This window comes from Phalangium opilio, unplaced genomic scaffold, assembly GCF_054372755.1.
Source record: "Phalangium opilio isolate 3A_F unplaced genomic scaffold, DU_Popi_V2 ptg000031l_1, whole genome shotgun sequence".
NCBI classification, from domain to species: domain Eukaryota; kingdom Metazoa; phylum Arthropoda; class Arachnida; order Opiliones; family Phalangiidae; genus Phalangium; species Phalangium opilio.
Window position 1 is genome coordinate 7,974,906 of NW_028324158.1, and position 23,541 is coordinate 7,998,446.

A 23,541-nucleotide genomic window follows, 5' to 3' on the forward strand; every position below is an offset into this window, starting at 1 on the left:
CTGAAGAGGCCTTTAGAGAGTATAAATAAAATATTGTTTTTCCTTAAATTAATTATTAATTTAGTTAATTTCAGGGGCAATGATTAATTGTAGATGTTGTTAATAAACGTCTCAATGCATTCCATATATTCATTTAAAGTTAAAGCTCTTGAATTTAATTAGAACTAAATTAAATATTTAATCTAAAGATAGTAAGTCTTAATTAAATTTTAAAATATGAGTATTAATTTCAAAATATTCATTAAAATTAATGGATCATAGTCGGGTTTACTAAAGAGATTAATTAATATGCAGAAGTTATTTAAAATTAAATAAATCTAATTATAATTATATTTAATTTTAAAAATAAATGTCAAAAATTTAATTTAGGTATTTCAGGTCATCCGGAATTTTAATATCCTGTCACAAATTCAATCTTAACTTTGATCGTAAAATTTGCGCGATGGTATAGTGAATATATTAAAATGAAAACTTCAAAGACGCCTTATGTACACCTTACATCCTTCAGTTCGCTAGCTTAGGTAGAAGGTTCAGACTTGATTTAGTGTAAATATTTAACCTCAAATAGGATATCTCCGGAACATTCCAATATCGTAATATTAATTTTAAATTTAGATGTGATATGTGAGCCCGATATAAGCTAAGCTTAAAGCGTCACCTTCAATAGGCGGCGCGGTTGTAAGAGTAAACTTTGAAGAGAAAAATAAATAGTTGAAGTTCGGAAAAGGTTAGACCAAGAAGTGATATCTAATTTATTAGGGAGAAGGTATATATTCGCCACATTTTCAGCTTTATCTTCAGTCCAAACGTAGGTCCGGAGTTAATCCAAGCCTATAAATTACAACCAGCATCTCGTTGTTTCTTGAAAACTCACGTCAGCGCACCGCGAATGACGAAAATTACGTATTTTCCGACTGAGGAGAGGAGAAATAGCCCGGCCTCCTTTTACGTCCCCCCTTGTATTTTGAAAGGGGGACTGGGACTATGCCGCGCGAATACTTAGGCATCTTATACCTTCTCCCTAATAAACTAGATATCACTTCTTGGTTAGACGAAGTATGCAGTGTAGTGTTTCTGATAAGTATGCCATAAATAAATGGCAGTGTATTTAGGGACCAATCAATTTTTGGGAGCCCATGTGTTGTAGACCCCAGCATATTCTGTGACACGTTCAGTTTGACCCTAAGAACGCACCCTTTAATTTATGGCAGACTTATCAGAAACATTTTGTATAGTTTGTAAAAGAGACAGATATGACTTTAATGGTATATAGTACCAAAAATAAATATTAAATCACCTAAAGTGTGACATTTCAGTAAGTTGGGTGGTTAATGTGTAATTGATGATGGAAACCTTCAGAAAACTACGTTACCTACGATATAAATTGTTAAATTCATAAATTTGTTAAGATGGACTCATAGCGAGCCTTATTTGTGATTTTTTTATACATATGAACTTGTGATTGGCAGAGAAATAGAAGTAATTGTTAAGGAGGATGACGTAGTAATCGCCTCACCAAACCAGATGGTTCAGAGTTCAAAGGTCGTGTTAGATTTCAGAGACGTATCACCCAAGTTTTTACTCGATACTTCAAATGTGACACTTTTAGGTATTAAAAATTTATTTGTGCTATATAAATATTTTGGTAGTATGTCGTAGGAAAAGTAAGTTATAGGTGGCAAACGAAACTTTTGTTGTCGTTCCCGGTAGCGCAAGCGCACGTGAAACATTGTGGTAAGTTGGTAGAACGCACCGCTTCCGGTATACTCTCATCGGACAAGGAGATGGACTCCATTGATGGCTCCTTTTTCGAGTGTTTAATGTCTTTGGTTCCGTTCGCGTTGGACGAACCATTACAACTATCGTCTTTGCCTGAACGGTTACAACTCAAGTCTAACGTGGTTTCGAATCGTTTCAGAGCCGCGGGTAGTATCGTCACTACGGACCTTTTGTGAACTTTTTTCGAATTGTTGTACCAGCGTTCGAGATTGATAAATGGCGCCTCGTAGATCATGGACAGAACAAAAGCCACTCCGTATGCCGACAACAGATGGGCGAAAAAGAGCCACACCTTTAAAAGGCGAACAAACGGAAGGTGTCGGTTGGGGGAATCATTACATTCTGGAGTGCAAGTGTTGTGATAGTTCGAAATAAGTGCAGGACGCGATTCGTTTGAAGCTTTTGCGCATCTACCAACTGCATTAAATACCCTAAAGGCTTGTCTTAAGAACCAGATGTAGGTCAAAGCATAAAGCTTGGGTATCTTAAGCGACACCTAAAGAAAGCGATCCAAGAGTGGACAAAGGACGATGCCACCTTTCTTGTAGCTCTTTTAATAAGTACTTCTACGCTTTAGCATCGTACTAATTACCTACCACCAAAGTTAATTGTATTCTTCAAGCACCAAACTAATTAGCAGATAATTAGGTACAACCAAATGTAATTGCATTCTTCAAGAACCAAACTAATTACTAGATAATTACGCACCACCAAAGGAAATTCTATTCTCCAAGCACCAAACTAATTATGATATAATTTACTTACACAGTCTTAATATAAATTATAAACCAGAGAACCAAAGTCAAGATTAAATTTAAATAATTAAACTTCGAACAGTTTAAGACAGCAAAACCCAAAGTGGTCACTATTTCGCCACTACGCCCATTTTGAAAGGCAACGTGCAAGTACTTACCCACGCTCACACTAGGTTTCAGGTACCAACAGTTAATCTCAAACCAAGGTTTCACACGCAAAATTTTTCAAAACTCCAAGCGCAGATATTGTATTTTTCAAATAGTGTAATAAATCTATTGGTACTTACGAAAAAGTAGTGTCCGAATGGTACCGTCGTTCTCAAGTTGGCCATGAAACAGTACATGAGGAGAGGGTGAAGCAAGTAAGCCATGAACGTCATCCTACTCAATGGAACGAAGGCTTTCCAGGAAAGGAAGGTGTTTATGGCTCCTGGATATAGATGAGACCAAAGAAAATCATTACCTATACTGAGAATTTTTAAACTTAATTCAATCTACAAAGGCTTAAATGGTAACCCTAATTCGACCTACAAAGGCTTAAATGATTAGCCAAATTCAATCTAAAAAAGGCTTAACTAGTAACCTGATTTGACCTACAAAGGTTTAACCCTAATTCGACCTACAACGTTACCTCCGTATCCTGTAGCGCAAGCTACGACCATCCACGATATACCCAAGGCCCAGATGGTTCTGCAACTTCCGGCGTACAAGACAGTCTCGATTAATTGAGGTTGTCTACCAGTATTCCATCCGTAAACTCCGTAAATCAAAGCTAAACAAGAACCGGCCGAAAGGATCCAACCGGAAAATTGCGTCGACTATGGAAGGTTTTAAACAAAGAGAAACGGTCAACACCTAAACGAAGCTAATCGCTTCCGATATTTACCGAAGACATAATGGTGATGTCTTTCTTCTTATACAAGAAGAAACCAACGGCGAGGCCCACGCAGTACGGGGCCAAGTGCGAGTATGGTTTGAAGAAAATGAGATTGATGTAGTCGTCAATACTACATTCGGTAGATTTTGTGGTAAATACCAATGAGACATATTACCAGTGCTCAACAAGTCCATAATGGCACTTTTGACGTCACCCTTTCATGGCATGACGTCACGCGGTGCCATTACCCTATTTCTACTCTACTTACGTATAAGACGAAGAGGTGAAGAGTGGTACGGGAGGCTGATTATAAAGGACTGTTATGGCAGTGACAGACATGATTGAAATTAAAATTGCAAACATTGTTAAAGCCATGCCCAATTTTGGTCGCCTGAAATCGAGAACAAATTGGCTTAATGCACCCTAGAACCGGAAGTGACCTGTAAGTGATCAGATCTACGACACTTACTTGAAATAAAGAATAACAAAAGCCGGTGATATAAGATAGAACGTCATATCCGTGGATAAGTACCATCCGTAAGGTAGACACTTGAAAAAACCAAAACAAGTTAATAATTAACAATTAAAATTCAAAATTAATTAATTAAATATAATACTGTCTTACAATATCCTTTTCTCTCCATAGATAACTAATGAATAAAGCATTGGCCCACCATCTTTTCCTACAATTATTGACGAAAGGGTCCAAAGTATCATTCCAAACTGGGCCACTACCAACCAACGGACCCATCATCATTAGACTAGTGACCATCATAAAGCTTGGTGCCGTCCTAAAACAATTAATAATATTTTTTTTAATTACTAATTACATCGATGATATATTTCATTGTAACTCTGAAAAGTTTATCTCAAATTAAGGGTCAAACTCAAAAGTTGGTCCCCAATTTGGTTATTGTTTACTCATTTTGACCCAAGAAACAAAGCACTTAATTTAACATGTATACTTTCAAAAACACCCTGTGTAAAACACCTACCTGATATATCGATGAAAATAATACTTGAGAAGGCTAAATTTTCCCTTATTTTCCTCTAAATTCTTCAAAGCAGAGTATGAAATTAAAATGCCACTGGAAATGGAGTAATTAATTTTAAAATTAATTTACAAATTGTTTTAATTATTGTATTTAGATATAAGTTCCTAAAATCCCGGTAGATATCGGTAAGAACTGAGTTTTCATTTCAAGGAAGTTGGAGTAAAGATATTTAGGTTAAAGAATCAATAAAGCGAGACAAAAGGTACAGTGACAAAATCATTCATTACCTTATCGTAAAGAAAGAGTCTACCGAGAAGGAAGCGTTTAAAATAGCTTGAAAGAGGAAATCCTTTTGAATGTCCTTCGCCTTGAAAATACCGGCTTCAAAAAAAGAAATTGAAATTGTTTTGTTTTCAAATTAGCGTGAAGCAACAGGGTGGATATAGATTTTGAAAGGTAATTTGAATGTGAAGACTTCCTAGACCAAGAGTTTCTTCGTCATTTTGTTTAGAGTAATTAACGGTAATTAGGTTAGTTATGGTGAACGCGTTGTTATGAAGGGGAACTTCTTATTGTACTGTGTTGCCTAAATAATTCGAAATTTTATCCTTGCACATTGAAGAAGGGGATAAAATACGAATTCCCATGTCACTTCTATAATTTCCTAATTGCACTCGTTAAAAAACGCTTAAAACCATCTTTTAAATGATTTGTGTAATTTATTTTTACTGGTAATTAATGTCACGGCTAGATCTATTAATTGCAAATGTAGTTTAACTATAATTATGTATTGTCTCGCCTACTTCGGAGTTTCATCCCCGCTTCTAAAATTTCCTATTTGTACACGTTAAAATGGTTTGCGTCATTTATTTACTGGTAATTAATGTCACGGTTAGATTAATTACTAGTGTAATTTAACCATAATTTCAAACCAGTATTACTAGCCAGACTTTCAATTAAATTTACATAAAATTGCGTGTTAATTCTGTTGACGATAATATGCCTACCATCAATCATTCTACGCCGTGATTCCAATTAACTGAATATCAAGTGTTTCCTTACATATTTGTAAATAATGTCCAAAACTGTATGTATGTCCAAATATGATCCACGTCATACTGAAAAATCGAATGCCGTGTAATGCAGCCATGGCGGGGTCCGTCGTCGCGGTGTCCAGAATCTTCTTTCCGTTATTAACAGCCGAAAAGGCATCAATTAACTTACGAAATTTACCTATAAATTCACAACAAAAAAATAATTAAAAAAGTTTAATGATTAAATTTCGCGAGATCACTAAAATTTTCCCAATAGACCATTTCGATGTAACTAAGAGGGAAAGACACGGGGGTAAAACTTTGCCATCCATCTACAGCTTTTTGGCGCCTGCGCAGAAGACATTTTGTATCTTGAGAGTACATGCGCAGAGACGGATGGCAATTTATCAACCCCCTTGTATATCCCGATACTGAGGGTTGCCTAATCCCTTTTTTTACATCGAAAAGGTCTATATCCAAAAGCAAGTTAATAAATAATCAAATCACGTTTTAAACGTTTTCGCTCTAAGCCGAAATACCATCAAATACCTATTAGCAAAATATTAAATCTGATTTCTTTTTTTCACGAATAACACATTGGGATAACACGTGATTAAGTATAACTTTCTCTGAATGTCGAGACTCGTCGAGATGGGCGGAAAATTTTCCATTCAATTGCAATTAAATTTGTTTTTGATACTTAAATAATATTTGACAAGAGTTGCTTTTGCTTTTTATAATTATAAGGCAAGTCTGGAACTGATAAACGATGGATGCTAGTTTAATTTTAAGGGATTATCAGTAAAACAGTCTAATTAAATTTTAGGGATGACCCCTTCATTAAATTAGCATTGGCTTTCAGATTCTTATATTAAATTTAAGGGGTCATCCGTAAAACACTCAGATCATAACTTTTAAACGGTGACCCTTAAGACAAATTGTCATAGAACAAATTCGGCTCCAAATCGCCCATAGAACCCACTGTACAGCGGTCCTACCAAAACCGTTTTTGCAACACCCTGTATGTGACCCTTAAGACAAATTATCATAGAACAAATTCGGCTCAAAATCGACCCACTGTACAGCGGTCCTACCACCAACCCTTTTGCAACACCCTGTATAACCACTTGAAGCATTTTCACTCGTCATAACTTCTTCAAAATTATAGTTGGAAATTCCAAGAAATGAAAAATACGAACATCATTTTGATAAAAGGGTAAAATACCCCTTGTGGTCTTCTTGCATTTTTTAAATACCACTTAAATATATAATTTTAATCCTTCTTACATGTATTTAATAAAATCTTAAAAACAAACCCTTTAGCTATAAAATTAAAAACCGGTGTAATAATGATTGACATGCGAATGCTCAATTTTTGGTTACGTAAACATGTTCATGGTCAACATCTACTGTATAACTAACCTTGAATCACAGCAGCACTTTTACTTAAATTAATTCTTATTATGATAAGATTTAAATAAATTAATAAAATTCTCTTTACTTTTTTCAACTGGTTTCTGCTTCTCTGGTTCCGTAGACTTCTTGAAAGATTTGAATAGTCTCGGGATCCCGTCGATTATTGTGGCCAAAACGGTTAAGGTCATCAAGGGAAAAACGTAAGAGCTGGAAGAAAAAAATAGAAGGGTTAAAAATGTATTTAAATAGTGGTTTTCAATAGAAAATCTCTTATATAATAAAATGAAATAAAGAATTTTTTACCCCGCTAAGAAATGTCTGGTCTCAGGAATGAGTTCCGTTTTCTTAACTTCGCACCATTTAGTGTTAACTTTGACCATGAACATCTTGGAAACTATTACAGCAAAGAAATAATTGTTAATATCACTCATTGTTTAATTAATTATATTATAATAAATTTATTTATGGAAACTACCAAATTCCCTTCAATTCCTAGTCAATTAAAAATTTTTAAGCAGTGTCTTCTGTTAACCATTGGGACTGATGGTAACTTGCCAACTGGTTCCTATACATTTTATTAAAAACTGTATATGCTAAATACTTCATGCATTACGTGATGCTTCTATACCATGAAATATCAATAGTGATTTATAATTAAATTCATAATCTCCAAAGGCAAATATTGTTTGATATAAGACCGTCGTTAAATGAATATGGTAGTTTCCTGATAAGGGCAAAGGTTATGGAAGTTTTAACTTACTTTCTGCCGTGACGGCTCGGACATCTTCGAGCGAACATGAAGATGGTATGCAAATACCTACTCGTACGTGAATATTATTTAGGAACTTGACTGGATTAATTCGTTTCAAATCCTAAATTAAAGAATTAAAAGAAAAAAATGCTTTAAATGAATAACATTAAAAATTTAAGAAATTAATTCGTTAACGTACTTGTACAACTTCACGCGTTCCGGCAAAGGTTCGTACAATATGGTTCAACTTTTCACGATCACTGTCGTCCACCGGATGTGGCCGGACATCAACTGCGCAATACTGTCCGACGAAATTGTCACCATCTTGCACGACAGTTCCTCTGGCTGCTCCAACGACCACATCAACGCATTGGTCATAGTCTCCGAATGACGCTCGTGTTCCTCGTAGTAGACCAAGTGGAATTTTTCCACTAGCGTCCAGCACTGGAGGGAAAAATACAGAAAGACAAATAAATAATGTGTCCCGCTACAAAACTGTTTGTTGGCTTGTTTAAACAAGGTGAAAACTTTTGCTGGCGACCAATCTCGACATTTCCTCTAACTCATTGGTGTTACCAGTTCATAAAATATGTTCTATAAGTTTGTCACTGGTTACAAATTGGAGCTTCTCATGAAGTGAGGGAGGTCATAGATTCGAGGTAAAGCGACGCCTGATGAGGCGCTGTCAAAGGCTTAGGAAGATGGACTTTAAAATTAACTTAGTGTAGTCAATTTTCGTTTGTCGTTTTCGAACTAGCTCGAGCTGTAAGTCTCTAGCATTACGAAGTATAGGTAGTGTCAAACTTATGGAACATATCACGTAAACTTATGTGTAAACCATATGTATAAAATTTCACATCAACAAACGTCAAACTTAAATGCAAAAGAACTTTTGAAAATATGCTTTCACCTATTTTCTTTTTTTTTAAATTGAAGGATTTGTACTCTGAAATGTTGTCTGTAAGGTTACAAATATTGAGCATTTATGCAATTAACAAGAAGGCTAAAGTCTTTCACAAAACGAGAATCATGTATGTTATGGGTTATTTTAAGGTATTTTCAAATTACCAACTACATGGGCGTATACGTTCAAGGGTGTTTATTTTTACAAGGAAAACGCGTTTGGTTTTAGTTCCGAAATATTACTTAAGTTGTAAGTCATAATATTTTACGAAACATAAGAAATTAGTTAATTAAAGATATCTCATCAATCACACACAAAAAAGAAGGGAACCTTGTACTCTTTTGGGTTGATCGAGTCAGAATTGGAATAAAGTGTTTAGTTATTTTTTTTTATGTAATGATCTCGATTTTATTTTCAAGGTGAGACTGTTCCAAATTATGCAAAAAGAGTAAAAAAAACCCTCTAAAACCTCTTCCGTTTAGATTTAAGCAACCTACATCTTTTAAAAACGGTTCGTATTGTACATAACGCTTATCCAAAGATTGATGTATAACCTCGTATTTGTCTATCTAAATGTTCCGATTACCAACGTACTTAAAACCTTCGTAGTGGATTTACCAATTAGTGCTACATTGTATAATAAGCTCAACTGATGGGTCGTTTGAAATTGCAATTCAACCGTTATATCTCCAACAGACAGTATTTTAATAAGAAACCAGGGATAGATTTAATTTTAAAAGTAGGAATGGAGAACAGAGTAATCTGGGCGCACGTCAAAGTCCCGGACCCCCTTCCACGGGAGGAAGGGGTATGAAAGAAGAGGCGGGTCATAGCGACAGAGGTAAAAAGGAATTACGTATTTTTCGCCGTTCCCGTCAGCAACATCATCAAAACGTAGTTTAAGTGAGCCCCTAAGATAATTTAAACTTTTCCTTACGTGTTGGACTCAGGAAGGGGCTCTATACTGGGCTATGAGTCGGACTGAAGTAAATACTAACCGTTCTCCATTCCTACTTCTAAAATTAAATCTATCCCTGAAAAAGATAAGCTTATAAAAACACGCAAAAACATCAAAATTAAACTTTGCTGACACGAACCTTTTAACAAATATCTTGAGACACTGTTCCAAATTAAGTTCAACTTTTGCTCCAATATGAAATTTATATTACGAAACATCGCGCGACAAACACCAATAAAAGGTAAATAAAATTTGCCCGACTTCTTTAAAGACAAGACGTAAACTTTGTATTTCGTCACCCACAATTTACAACGAGACATATCTCGCAGGCTAAGATTATGAGCTCGTGCCACGAACTTGCCCATTTGTGCTATATTATAACGACACTTGTATCCCTGACCCTTAATTTACGACCATACATTTTAGTCACAATACGAACGATATAATTATGAATTTTTAATTAGTAATTATACCTTTCTTTTAAAATAATTTTGACTTTAAATTAAACTTCAAGAAAAGACCGCAAATATTAAAATCGAATTAGGAAAGGGTTAAAACAAAAACATAAACCTTTTTCCCACCTGGGATAAAACGTATGATTTCTTTTGTATATTTTTCTAGGCCTGGACCCTCGCTCGAAGTAAATTACATTGAAATTGAAAATTGCTACCGAAATTATGAGAAAATTTATCTACTTCTTTATATGAAGACTCAAAACCGCTATAATAGTTGTTTAACCATAAGTTTATAAGATATGTTGCATAAGTATGACAATACCTATACTTCGTAATGCTAGAGACTTGCAACTCGAGCTAGTTCGAGAACGACAAGGGAGAATTGATTGGCTACACTCGGTTAATTTTGCAGTCCATCTAGGTCCTATTTAGTCTGTTCTAAGCCTTTGACAGCGCTTCACCAGGCGTCGCTTTACCTCGAATCTATGACCTACGTCACTTCATAACAAGCTCCAGTTTGTAAATAGTGACAAACTTATGGAAAACATCTTATGAACTTATGGTTTAATGTATTTAATAACGGTTCTTTAAATCATATTTGTTGTAAATAGTTTCACGTTGTTTACTTTCTTCTTTGTTTACTATTTACTAGCATCCTATACGAGATCTTCTTAACCCTGCATTATTTTGTTTATATTATTGACTTATGGAAAGAATTTCTAATATTATAAGTATCTAATTCAAAGAATTTGCCCTCAATTTCTTTCAAATTTTACATAAAACAAAAACCATACCTTATATTGTAAATACAGGGTTTGAGACGTTTATTAATATTAAAAGTTTAAAATTAATCTCACAAAAAGAAATAAATCTCCTTTCAATTATAACTCACTCAATCTTTAAAATAACAATGAAATTGTTTCTATACAAAAACCAAAAACACCCTAACAATTAAAACCATGTACGTTTTAACTATAAACTAACCCATACTGCGCAGCTAAATAAGACCCTAAACAACTAATATAAAAGGACCAAACCCAAACTTTAAAAACAACAAAATAATTCAAATTAACACACAAAATCAAATCAATACTTCCGGGTTTTCAAATTGATAATAAGATAATTTTCTATGAGGCGGATTAATATAAGGACCCTTCTGGCTATGCTAAAACATTTTAAACATGATTAAAATGTGTCAAATCAGTGCAGAAGCACTTGTATCACATTTAATTAAACATAATCAAACTGCCATAAGTTAATTCTCATCCTACATATACGAACAATAACATAATCTTCTCTCTCAGCAAGAAAAGAAACGAAAAAAGTACAAAAACAAGGTAATATTCAGAATAACTTCCGGTATATGAAAGACATTTAAGCTTGTAATTTAACCAATAGTCCCCCCCCCTTTCTTTAAAATAAAAAAATACCTCATTTTCCAATAACATAACCACCAGTACAATAGAACCCTCATCCACGTGTTCAATCTCATGACAAAAAGCTAACCCAAACTTAAGGTTAAAAGTCATAAATTACCATCAAAATCATTCAAGAAACGTTAAGCCTATTTTCATCGCATTATGAACAATGCTTACGATGAAAACCGGCATATTTTTTTCTTTAAAAAGTAACATTTAATGTGACAAATTTGTTCAAGAAAAACAAGACCCAAAAGAAAAGAAATAAATAAAGAAAAAAAAACCGGAACAAGTTACAGCCCCCCTTCCGGACCCACTCTCTTCCAAATTAATTTTCCTTTTTTTAAAAAAAATTCTCAATGTACATTGTAGAAAAACTAAGCAGCAGAAATCAGGTTTTATATTGCAGGCATCTCGCGCAAATTTGGAACAAATCAAAACTAGTTGCTTAAGGTAAGGTAAGGTAGTCCGCGTAGATTGAGGGCTGAAGAAATTGTAGAATTATATAACAGAGAGATTCTAAAATTAATAGATCCTAATCAAATCAATATTCTCTTATTACAAAATAATTAGCAATTATTTAGTCTTAAAAATAATCAAAGACTACTGCGACATCCGACATTGGTTTAAAGGCGTCTGCCAAATCGAACCTCTTATCCTTACCTCTCTCAGCTGTGAGGATTAGAAAAAGGCCGCTCTTTTTAAGGTTTAATCAAGAAGCGATATCTTGTTTACTAGGGAGAAGATATAAATTTACCACATTTGTAGCTTTATCTCCAGTCCAAACGTAGGTCCGGAGTTAATCCCCGCATCTAAATTACAACCAGCATCTCAATGGTTCTTGAAAACTCACGTCAGCGCGACACCAATGACGAAAATTACGTATTTTCCGACTGAGGAGAGGTGAAATAGCCCGGTGGACTCCTTTTACGCCCCCCCCCTTGTATTTTGAAAGGGGACTGGGACTACGGCGTGCGAATACTTAGGCATCTTATACCTTCTCCCTAGTAAACTAGATATCGCTTCTTGGTATAATGTTCTCTTTCCTGTACTTATCATGAAAGTTTCTACACCATTTGTCACACATTCTCTTTGCAACCAAAAAAAAACTTAAAAAAATCCCTAACTGCTTCATTCAGATTTACTAATATAATTTAAATTCCATTATTGATAATATAAAAAACGTCTTGTATAAATCATTGAAGCAGAAGCGAGATCAAATTAAAGGATCAAAATGATTCTTAGACCAACATGTGTAGGCGTCAAAGAAAGAATGAAACCATCTGACAGCTGAAACCAGTTAATAAATTGCAGGGTTAGGTTCGTAAACTGCCTACTTCCGGAAGTATTTATATGAATATTTTTTTCTAACTAGTTTTAAATGTTGATGAAGTTTAGTTATTTACCTTATTCAATTCATTTTAATAATAATATAACTCGACCCCTAGGTAGTAAGTACTAGATATTTTTATCCTTTGTTAAACAATCAAATATTTTCAAAATGCAATTCGATTTTTAGTGAAGAACTGGGTAAATAGAACTATTATTACATCAACATGATTATTTTTTCATAGTTTGAATAACATTTTTAGGCTATATCAACTTCAAATTCAACTGGTTTTGTTTAGTTAAGTGTTATAGTTATTTATTTTTTTCTTTTGCCTTAAGTACTTCCGGATTTTTGACCACTTTTTAATATTTTTTTGCAAATCGATGGCTGGTTAATTTTACGATATATTTTTCATTCTCTCTCTTTTGGAATTTTATATAAAATAAGGGGTTATCGATATTAAAATTATTATCGATGTGTGAAAAGTGATAGATTAAATATTTAACTGTCAAAATTTACCAGTAGTGTGATTTTTGGGGATAAATTGTTGGCATATATTTTGGATAACTACATGGCCAATTATGAAGTGACATAGATAGGTATTTCACGTGCTAGGCCCTAGTAGATTAATCTAGTGGATTGTGAAGTTTTTGGCGGTTTTTTTTTTCTTTAATATACTCCACGTGGTTTTTTTGCCAAAATCTCAATTAGTTCTGTCTGTCTGTTTAAGGATGTTTAAGATTTATCTCATCAAATTTAAATATAATTTTAATTAAACTCTTGTTAGCATTCAATTGATGTCCTTAATATTATAATAAATGATTCTATTTTGTTACTAACGTACATAACTCAAATATAATTACAATAAAAATGGTTACTGTCAGTTTTTTTTAGAATTTAAACTAAGGTTAAATAAAACGTTCGACCAGAAACTTTGGGAGAGAAATTCGGAAGATACAGAGGAATAATTTTGCATATTGTAAGCCCTACCTAATATAGGCCTAATCAACTTTGAAAAGGGTTTAAAATCGACAAGAATGGCATATTTTATCATTGTAAAGCGAATAACATCGACTTGCGTTCATTAATACTTAAAATCACGTTAAATCCCCACGTGTTTTTAAAAAACGTGGAGATCGAGTTGAGTTATATCCTCAAAATAAAATACTCAATTAAAATCTATACTTTCTTTATAAATTTCGTTACTATTGTGAAACTTAAAATTACTACAAAAAAATTAAAGTGTTTTTTCTATTCGATTCAGCAATAATAATTCTGAGGCCCAACTTAGCTCGTTCCAATTTTTCAAGTTAAAGGGATAGCATAGCACTAAATTTTGAATCGAAAATTAACTACGTTCTGTTTCGCGGTCCATCTTCCTATTTAGTCTGTAGTAAGTCTTTGACAGGGCCTCACCAGGCGTCGCTTTACCTCGAATCTATGAACTCCGTCACTTCATGACAAGCTCCAGTTTGTAACCAGTGACAAACTTATGGCCAACATATCTTATAAACTTATGACTATATCTAATGGTGTTTGATTAATCTTGGACAGAACAATATCGTTATGACGTTACCCTATTTCTCTATACACCAGTAGTGAACTACAGATCTTTGCCACCAGATTGTGACATTATAACCCAGTTGGGTTGGGCTTCTTAACTTTAACAAATAGCCAAAAACGCATTAACTCTTTCAGTTAATACTTCACAATTACAAGTATTTTAAACTTTATAATTAGTTGAAATTAAAATGAAGCTACCATCTCTTTAAATAAAATCTCTGGCGACGAGAAATTTTTCAAGATTTATGAAATATTAACTCATTTCTTTTCTTTTTCTCTTATATTCAATCCAACAATGATTTCAAGGCTAGATGCTACCGGGCATATTATAGTACAAGCTACCTAAAGTATCTATTGAAAATTGTAAGGCCGGCGGCGGCGGCGGACTGAGACTACTCGAGCTGCTAAAATATAGGAATTATGAAACGTTTTCCCGCGACCCAAATAACGCTCCGTTATGATGACATTACGTAAAAAAGCGGTAATAGAGATAAGCCCATTCTCTGCTAAGTGCCGATACGACTTTCGCTTTCACTCATAGAACTCGCGAGTTGTGACTCAACTATTCGCTATAGGTGGGACTTCAGGGCTTTTTATTGTGTTATGGCAATTTAAATTTCGGGTGTTGTAAAATTCGTGAGTGTAAAGGGTTTTGCTGGGAGATAACAGATTTTACATTTGAATTCGAGTTGCGAACATAAACCCGAAATTTTGGTATCTTGCAGCGGTTTAATGCCAAATTCTTACTCTATCATTGCTTCTTAGGTTAGCAGGAGGTTTCTGATAAGTCTGTTATGAATTAAATTGTGATTTTGAGTCGAAAATGTAACTTCTCCATTTTGCCACAAGGGACACTGTTTTCGAGTTATGATTTGAGTGTTTTAGGGATGACCCCTTAATTAAATTAGAATTGCATTTCAGTTTCTTAATTAAATTTTAGGGGTCATTCGTAAAATACTTTGACCAATCTTAACTTGAAAACAGTGGCAAGGACTGCCAAATGGAGATAGAACATAGCGAGTTTATTCCATGAATTCAAGAATATTTTCATGGTTCATCAGTATATCTATGAATTCCTAAAATTTCCATTTTCAATTTACCTAAAATTTCTTATAAAATCATAGAAATTTATTTCATAAATTCTGTGAATTCTTATAATTCCAGAAGATTCCCATGAGTTCAATTTAGGGAATTCCAAAATATTCCTTAAACATATTCAGAAATTCCTCAAACTTTCAACCCAATTAAGGCGGAATTCGATGAGTTCAGTTGATTTAATAATAATAATAACAATAATTAAAATTTTAATATTTGATTAAAAATCGAAATGAATTAGAGAGTTCCTTGGTACAGTACAAAAGGTCAAAGTTTAAATAAATCCTCCTGGTGTTGTTATAAAGTGTGTATCACTTATAAGAATGGTATGGCCAACCCCTCAGAAAGAAAAGTGTTTGAGATTACCCAATAACATCAGTTAAATTAAATTAATTAATACAAATCATTACAAAAGATTCCGTAATTTTTAATTTAGAAGACGTTAATCGGCGGTCCTACTTTCAAAGCAACGATAACCTCTTTCAAGAGGAGAAATGGCATCCCGTGTTATTTATCCATTGAAAACGAACGCAGCGAGACGCGTAATGATGCCATATCTCTAAATAACCCTCAGCTTTCTTTCTACACGTGTTTCTCAATACAATATTTCATCAACGACATTAACTTTAATACCAACAAATATCATTCGGTTAATTTAGAAATTTATATGATAATGTTTATGTACTTGGATTTCATTCTGGGTTGGGATATACAGTATTAATGGCTAAATTTAGATGGAAAGTAAGTTACGAAAGTGTTAAATTTACAGGAACGTGATGAGCTTAATGAGGTATTACTTATGCTTAATTAGGTATCGTGCTGAGATGAGTATTCTATTTTTGGATTTCATCTTGAAAATTTTTGAACATTTTCCTTTAAATTTGTATAGCAAATGGTTTAAAAAATTCGGAAGTATTACTAAATAAAATTTAAATAGGAATGTTTTTCTGGAATTATAGGATTTTATAAGATAATAAATATGTTTTTATAGGAAGAGGCTTAAACTATGTAGGAAAAAATAACAAAAGGATTTCACTTTGAAAAGAGGAGCTTAATTAAAATATAACATATAAAAAATCATGAACAAACTCTGCAGTTTCAGTGTCTACCCAAATGTGATCTCGATAACAGAAACAAATTTTGATAAATTTGATGCTAAACTATACGAAAACTTCCTTCTAAGTCAAAAATATAGAATATTATAGCACCTTTCATGAATTTATAGGATAATATGGGACAGGTTCAAAAATTTAGGATTTTTTTAGGAATTATGGGACCGCTGCGCTCCCTGTATTAAATACAAACGTTTTTACTTCAAATAATGAATATCTGATAAGGTTATTACACCACGTGACCCCTAAAATTATAGCTATTGTAGCAAAAACCCATATTCGTGTTTACTTCCGCATAAATATTAATTCTGTTTTTCTCAAAAAAAAAAAATATTATTGTTGCCCCCGAAAACCAACTTAAACAATAATTAATTTATTATTTATTCATCAAAAACTAAGAAATAAATAATATTAATTACGATAATAATCATAACATTGCCGGTAATCTAGATTTACCTAATTAGAACTAATTTCTGTGTCTAATCATGCACCATTGTCTGACCATTGATGTAAAAAACAAAAAAAAAGAGAAACAATACTTAAAGATAGTGTCTGATAGACGTTCTAACAAAATAAGTCATGGAACAATGCCTCTTAGCTATTTGAACACACCGAATGTTATTCTTTAGATTTATTGTTATTGTGTAGTATTTCTTTTATATCTATGGCTTTTCGGTTTAATTGCCTAGTTAAGTGTTGTGTCCCCCATCCCGTGGGAAGAATTGTACGTATTCGAAGACAATAAAACCTAAATTTAAAATTGTATAATTTCATTGTTATGCAGAAAATACGATGTGTTGGCTGTATTTTAATTTCGGAATCAACTTTGAAACGTTTGTTGAAGTTTCACTTTCACGTGAAAAGGTTTAGTTTAAACTAAATAACAAATAAAGTCGTTTAGTTGGTCATATGTAATGATCACTACAGTCTACAGGGTTCGTACAACTTTTGTAAAACTGATTTCCCTGAGTTCTCCAGGTTTTTTCCCTTACATGAAGTTATTTAGGTGTTCCATATGTGTTTATCAACACAGACAGGGTTCATACAACTTTTGGAAAACCAGTGAATTTCCGTGAGCTTTCCAGGTTTTTTTACCCCATACATGGAGTAATAACAACGGGAGTGGTTTTTATAGTTGAAGCAACACCTTCAGAGCAAACTTATCTCAAACCTCACAAATGCATACAATTCTTATTTACCAAAAATTAATTCAAGGTGATTTGACAAAATATCAAATAATGAATTTGTAGTTTCTTCGTGAATCCCTAATACTATAAACCAATTAAAAATATTTATTTTGCATTTATAGATAAATTTAGATACGCTTGACTTAAAATTATCCTTCAATATTTTTGGTTTGGGGTTTAGAGTCATTTGTTTTTAAGGTTCCGTACACCCATCTTATAACGTAACACATTGAAAACCGTTTTCTAACTAACCGTAACTACAACCTTACGGTTATGAAGTTGCATTTTCTCTCAGAGCATAATACAAACAATTGAAATTCACATCTAAGAAAACCTTGACCCTATAGACAGACGTTAGGGCCTCTTTACGAAAATTCAACATTTCTTATAAGATTTATTTTGCAAATTAATATTGAATTTCAAGGTTTTGGGGTCAGTTGTGTACTTCCGCCTGCATTTTCTGGACAGGGGCCTATTTAATAACCAAGAGCTTCGCCTATTTCTCTCCCCCCCTTATATTTAAAGGACATTAAATAGATATATTAGGTCTAAGATTTATTAACTTAATTCTTTAGATGGGCGTGATTTCTCTGGTTTTGGGCCCCTTCGAGTAAACGTAATGTTTTTCGTTATATGCGATACGATGGCCCACTTTTAACGATCAAGAGACATTTAGAATATTCTGTGTCCCGGGGGATCTGCATGAGAGGAAATTAACCTACAATTTCTAGAAATTATATAGGATAGTACTAGAATTGTAGGAACGTTTAGATTATTTTGTAATAATTCCTTATTTTGTTTTGGTCTCTTCTTTTATGAGTGTGATATATTTTAAACAAATAACTTAATTAAGAATGAAAAAATTATTAATTATTTAAATGACAATTATGTCATTTTTGAGCAGGTGGTGAATTTTTAGTTTTAGCATAAAATTATATAACAAGCCTGATGGTTCTACGACCTTTCAGCTGAATTTTCAAATTCCCAAAATTTTTCATAACCTTTCAGAATTGTTTTCAAATTCTATGATTTTCATCACAATTTATAAATTCCAAGACATATCCCTGACCTTACGTAATATGTTATGGAGAGGACAAGGTACACACACGAAATTCAAAATTGTACTCACTCTGTAAGGGCCAGTTATCCATCTTCCTGAGTGCCATGATGAACTTGAACATGCTGGACTTGCACAAGTCAGTCATGTTACGACTGGCCTCGGACCTGATAATGTGTGGAAGGGCCTCTTTGACGATTTTGTCAATCATGGCACGACTCTTCTTGTGCATCGTTTCGAAAGAGTTCAGGATATTGGGTTTCGAAGTCGGTGGCATTGTGGGATCCATTACAATAGGGGCCCTTGTCACTTTGCGTATCAAGAAGGGAGCATTCGTGGTAGCAGACGCCTCCAATATTGGTTCTGAAAGACGTTACGAGATTAATTAGTAAGGTTGGAATTAGCAATTAAATATTAACTTATTGAATTTAGTCAATAATAATCTGGCAATGACTGTATTAGCTTCTCAATATTGGTAAGATATGAAAGAATTGTGTTCTTGATTGGTTCCATAAGTAGGACACTTCTTATACTAGAGACCTACTGAGAGCTAGTTCGAGAATTTACTACACTCGGTTAATTTTGCAGTCAATCATTCTACAGTCTATACTAAGCCTTTGACAGTGCCTCACCAGGTGTCGCTTTACCTCGAATCTATAACCTATGGCAATTCATGACAAGCTCCAGTTTGTAACCATTGAAAAACTTATGGAACATATCCTATAAACTTATGATAGTAGTGAGGCTTAGCACAAACCAAATTATTGTGCTCAATTAGCATTAATTACAGAGCACAAGTACTTAAACTTATTGAACAAACATACTCTTACGATAAAATTGAACAATGTACTAATTTTTGATAATGTGTATGTAAGCTATATATTGAATCGGTTTTCGTGTAATAACATTACAACAAGATATAACGTAAATTTTTGTTTTAAACTTTCTAACGAGTATATAGTTAGTCTTATTATTACTTTTTTTTCTATTCGTTCAAGAAGTCTGTCCCACTAATTACTTATACATCTTTTCCCGACTCAAACACGAGAGCGCGAGCTAAGGATTTAAAAAGTAGGGTAAATTCTTCCTGGTGCAAGCGGAGTTCAAAGCCTCCGAGCCATTTGAATCGAAACCACTTCCGATCGCTAGACACGTTTTGATTATCACAGAAAAACACTTTTATTTGCCTCGATTTCTGTACAGGATCTGTTATTCGATCGAATTTTTATTATCTCACCCTAATTTTAATAAATATCTCGTTCTTTGTCTGAACACACCGTATCATATATAACTTTGACCAATTTTCGAGACCAATGTCGCGTAGTAAAAGACATATCCATTTCAATAAAATGGTTATATTGTTCGGACTTACTAAATACTTTGCATAATATTCTTTAAAATCGAAAAAAAAAAAATATTTTGTGTTTGAGAAATATTCAATGGGTAGAAATAATATTTTATGGTACGTAGATGTAATATTCTATGGGTGGAACTAGTATTCTATGGGTAGAAATAATATTCTATGGGTAGAAATAATATTCTATGGGTAGAAATAATATTCTATGGGTAGAAATAATATTCTATGGTAGAACTGACATTCTATGAGTAAAATAAACTTTGTATGGGTAGAACCAATATTCTATGGCTAAAATTTATTTTGTATGGGTAGAACCAATAATCTATGGGCAGAACTAATATTCCATGGGTAGAACTAATATTCTACGGGTAAAACTAATATTATATGGGTAGAAATAATATTCTATGGGTAGAAATAATATTATATGGGTAGAAATAATATTATATGGGTAGAAATAATATTCTATGGGTAGAACTAATATTTTATGTGTAGAAGTAATATTCTATGGGTGAAACTAATATTCTATGGGTGGAACAAATATTCTAGGGGTATAACTAATATTCTATGGGTGGAATTAATATTCTATGGGAAGAACTAATATTCCATGGGTAGAACTAATATTCTATGGGTGGAATTAATATTCAATGGGAAGAACTAATATTCCATGGGTAGAACTAATATTCTATGGGTGGAATTAATATTCAATGGGAAGAACTAATATTCCATGGGTAGAACTAATATTCTACGGGTAGAACTAGCCTAACATTCTATGGGTAGAACTAATATTCTATTGGGAAGGCTACCAATTTAAATGAAGAGGGGCTAATCATGATTCTCTGTTCACCAATTACGCCCCTCAAAACAAAATTCAGGAACAACTTCCGACCTTTGCAAATTTATTGCAAAAACCTCTGACAAACAATTTCTAAAGACTACAGCCATAGTCTACTTGCTAGCTAATAAAAACACAGAAGTAATCTACTTTAATTATACTTAATTAAAACTCACCAATAAGTATATCAGCATCGGTCGAAACATTCTCGTTGCTCGAAACAGTTTGGCAATTAACCGGAATTGCCGATAGAACGTTAATCACTAAAAAAGTCACCCGTAAGGTGACACTTAAGGTGACCATATTGAAAATGGTCAAAAATTGAAATTTACAGAAGAGATGTTTTCATAAAAAAAAACGATATTGTCTCTCTAGAGTTAGGGTTCGAATCGAGCAAAAGAAAACCACAGATGCAATTGCAATAACTATAGGAACCCGAACACCGTCAAATTATTTGAAAATCCGGTGCGCATGTATAAGACGGTGCACCGCAACTAACTTCTAGAGAGACCACACTTGACTAGATCAACTTTCTAAATAAGAACACACATACACTCCAATGATAGTGAGAGTTGACTCGAGGGAAAGTTAAGCTAAGAACATGTAAGATTTTTCTTTGCGTTCCCCAACTAGCTCTCTCCCACTAACCTACCTCGACAAATATTTTTATGAGAGAAAGTAAGGTATACGATACCTTTAGATATCAAGGTATATTACGTTTTTTCTACCCCCTACCCTATAACTGAAATTTACGCCCCTAGTTTATAAGATGGAACTTGGTGGAATATGTATAATATATTGAGGTTTAAAATTGAGTGCAAAAGTTAGGTAACTTGGAATTACGATGTTATCTCGAAATGGTTAAGGTTTTGTGTCGATATTATCAAAATGCTTCTTTTTCACGTCGATAAGAAATCTGTTCTCATGTTGGTTTGTGTCTATCGGCGAGCACTTCGTGTCGCATATGACATAACTTTGGTGCAAATTTAAACCTTAACTAGTAAACTACAAGATACGCGTTAGAAAGTTAATTTTGGTATTAATGAGGACTAATTTTTGACATTTTAATAAATTGCGTTTTGAAATAACTAAATTGCGTTTTAGAAATAGCTATATTGTGGTTTGAAATAACTAAATTGCGTTTTAGAAATAGCTATATTGTGGTTTAAAATAGCTAAATTTCGTTTGTAATAACTAAATTCCGTTTCAAATAACTAAATTGGGTTTGATATAGCTAAATTGCGTTTTAAATAACTAAATTGCATTTGAAATAACTAAATTGCATTTGAAATAACTAAATTGCATTTGAAATATCTAAATTGCGTTTGAAGTAATTAAATTGTGTTTTAAATTAACGGTTAGAGACAACAAAAAACATTATAGTTAATTGAATATCAGCATAAGTGGATGATCCACTTATGATATCACAGATTATCTGGGAAAATTCTACTATACATTAGAATTTTCACAAATAATAAACAGACAGAATTTGATGTTTCTAAAACGACGCCAAAATATGAAGGTAAATTACATCTAAGCACTTTTGCAAAAATTAAAATGAACATAGTTCAAAGCTATGGAGTCGAAAATAAAATTCCAATTCTTACCGAAATTGAGTTACCTAATTTTCTCTCTTAGTTCCCATTAAAATGGCCCATTCATCATTTGACACCAAGTCCCCCCAAAACTTGATAGAACCACTTACCTTTCATTCACTGTCAAGTAAGATACTCCATTCTATATAACTGTATAACACCTCAGTTTGATGACGTTCCCGCTGCTTGACCCGGTTTCCGATTATTGGTGGCGTACTTCTAGTCAAAATTAAAAGAAAGTGAAGCTAGTTTTTTCTTTCTTTTCTCTCTCATCTCTCGCGGCATGCCCTAGACGATAATTAGTTGAACTAAATCAGCAAAAGAGTACATCATCGGGGAAATGTATTAGAAATTATAACCATAAACTAATAGCAAATGTCAGGTAAGTTTGTATTATAGAATAGAAGGAGTTAAATGCTTTTAGAAATGAGCTTTTTGAAAAAGATCAGACGTATTTATATCACCAATAATTATTTTTAAAGGTGTCGTTTTTGTGGGTTATTTATTGAAGTGTATAGTGTCTTTTATGTTAATTAAAATGTTAATTAGAGCAATTATATGGAGTTTTAGAGGTTATTTTGGGATTGGAAAGTGTTAAGGAGTGGTTTATTGGTAATTATAACAGCGGATAACGCTACATTTTATTGTAACTACGCGTGTAAATTACGTCTGAATTATTCAAAAGTATGAATGGTGTGTGTGGCCTTATGTTTAATTTATGTGCGAGTGATATACATAGAAGTTTACTTACGTGTAGGTACTCCTTAGCTTTCGAAGAATTTCTTCAGGTTAAATTCTGTAAGATTACTATTAAAATAACTTTAATTTAAGATGTAGCTTACATGGGTGTGTCTGATAAGTCTGCCATAAATTAAGGGGGATGTTCTTTGGGAAATCGATTTTGAGCCAAAAATATAACTTCTATCTCAATTTTCCCACAAGGGACACTGTTTTCGAGTTATGATTTGATTTTTGTGTTTTAGGGATGACCCCTTCATTAAATTAGAAATCATTGTCTTAATCAGTATCCTAATTAAATTTAAGGGGTCATCCGTAAAATACTCTGAACAA

The 23,541-nt window shown here is 33.3% G+C and overlaps 1 protein-coding gene across 2 annotated transcripts; it reads right to left on the reverse strand.

The window, feature by feature from the left end:
* Positions 1 to 1,218: 1,218 nt before the first annotated feature.
* LOC149690394 (nose resistant to fluoxetine protein 6-like) lies at positions 1,219 to 21,765 on the reverse strand. Of its 2 annotated transcripts, XM_089869908.1 has the most exons (16): positions 21,052 to 21,765; positions 18,759 to 19,049; positions 7,807 to 8,051; positions 7,617 to 7,728; positions 7,160 to 7,250; positions 6,942 to 7,063; positions 5,469 to 5,639; positions 4,694 to 4,787; positions 4,407 to 4,499; positions 4,037 to 4,202; positions 3,881 to 3,960; positions 3,680 to 3,802; positions 3,421 to 3,541; positions 3,166 to 3,352; positions 2,822 to 2,964; positions 1,219 to 2,071 (listed from the first exon to the last, which is right to left on the reverse strand). In XM_089869908.1, the coding sequence occupies exons 1-16, from the start codon at positions 21,176 to 21,178 to the stop codon at positions 1,670 to 1,672; spliced, it is 2,568 nt and encodes an 855-aa protein (XP_089726034.1). In that variant the 5' UTR covers positions 21,179 to 21,765; the 3' UTR covers positions 1,219 to 1,669. The 2 variants fall into 2 exon arrangements, with proteins under 2 accessions (XP_089726034.1, XP_089726035.1); XM_089869909.1 differs by lacking the exons at positions 18,759 to 19,049; positions 21,052 to 21,765 and adding an exon at positions 9,609 to 9,925.
* Between the last annotated feature and the right edge of the window lie 1,776 nt (positions 21,766 to 23,541).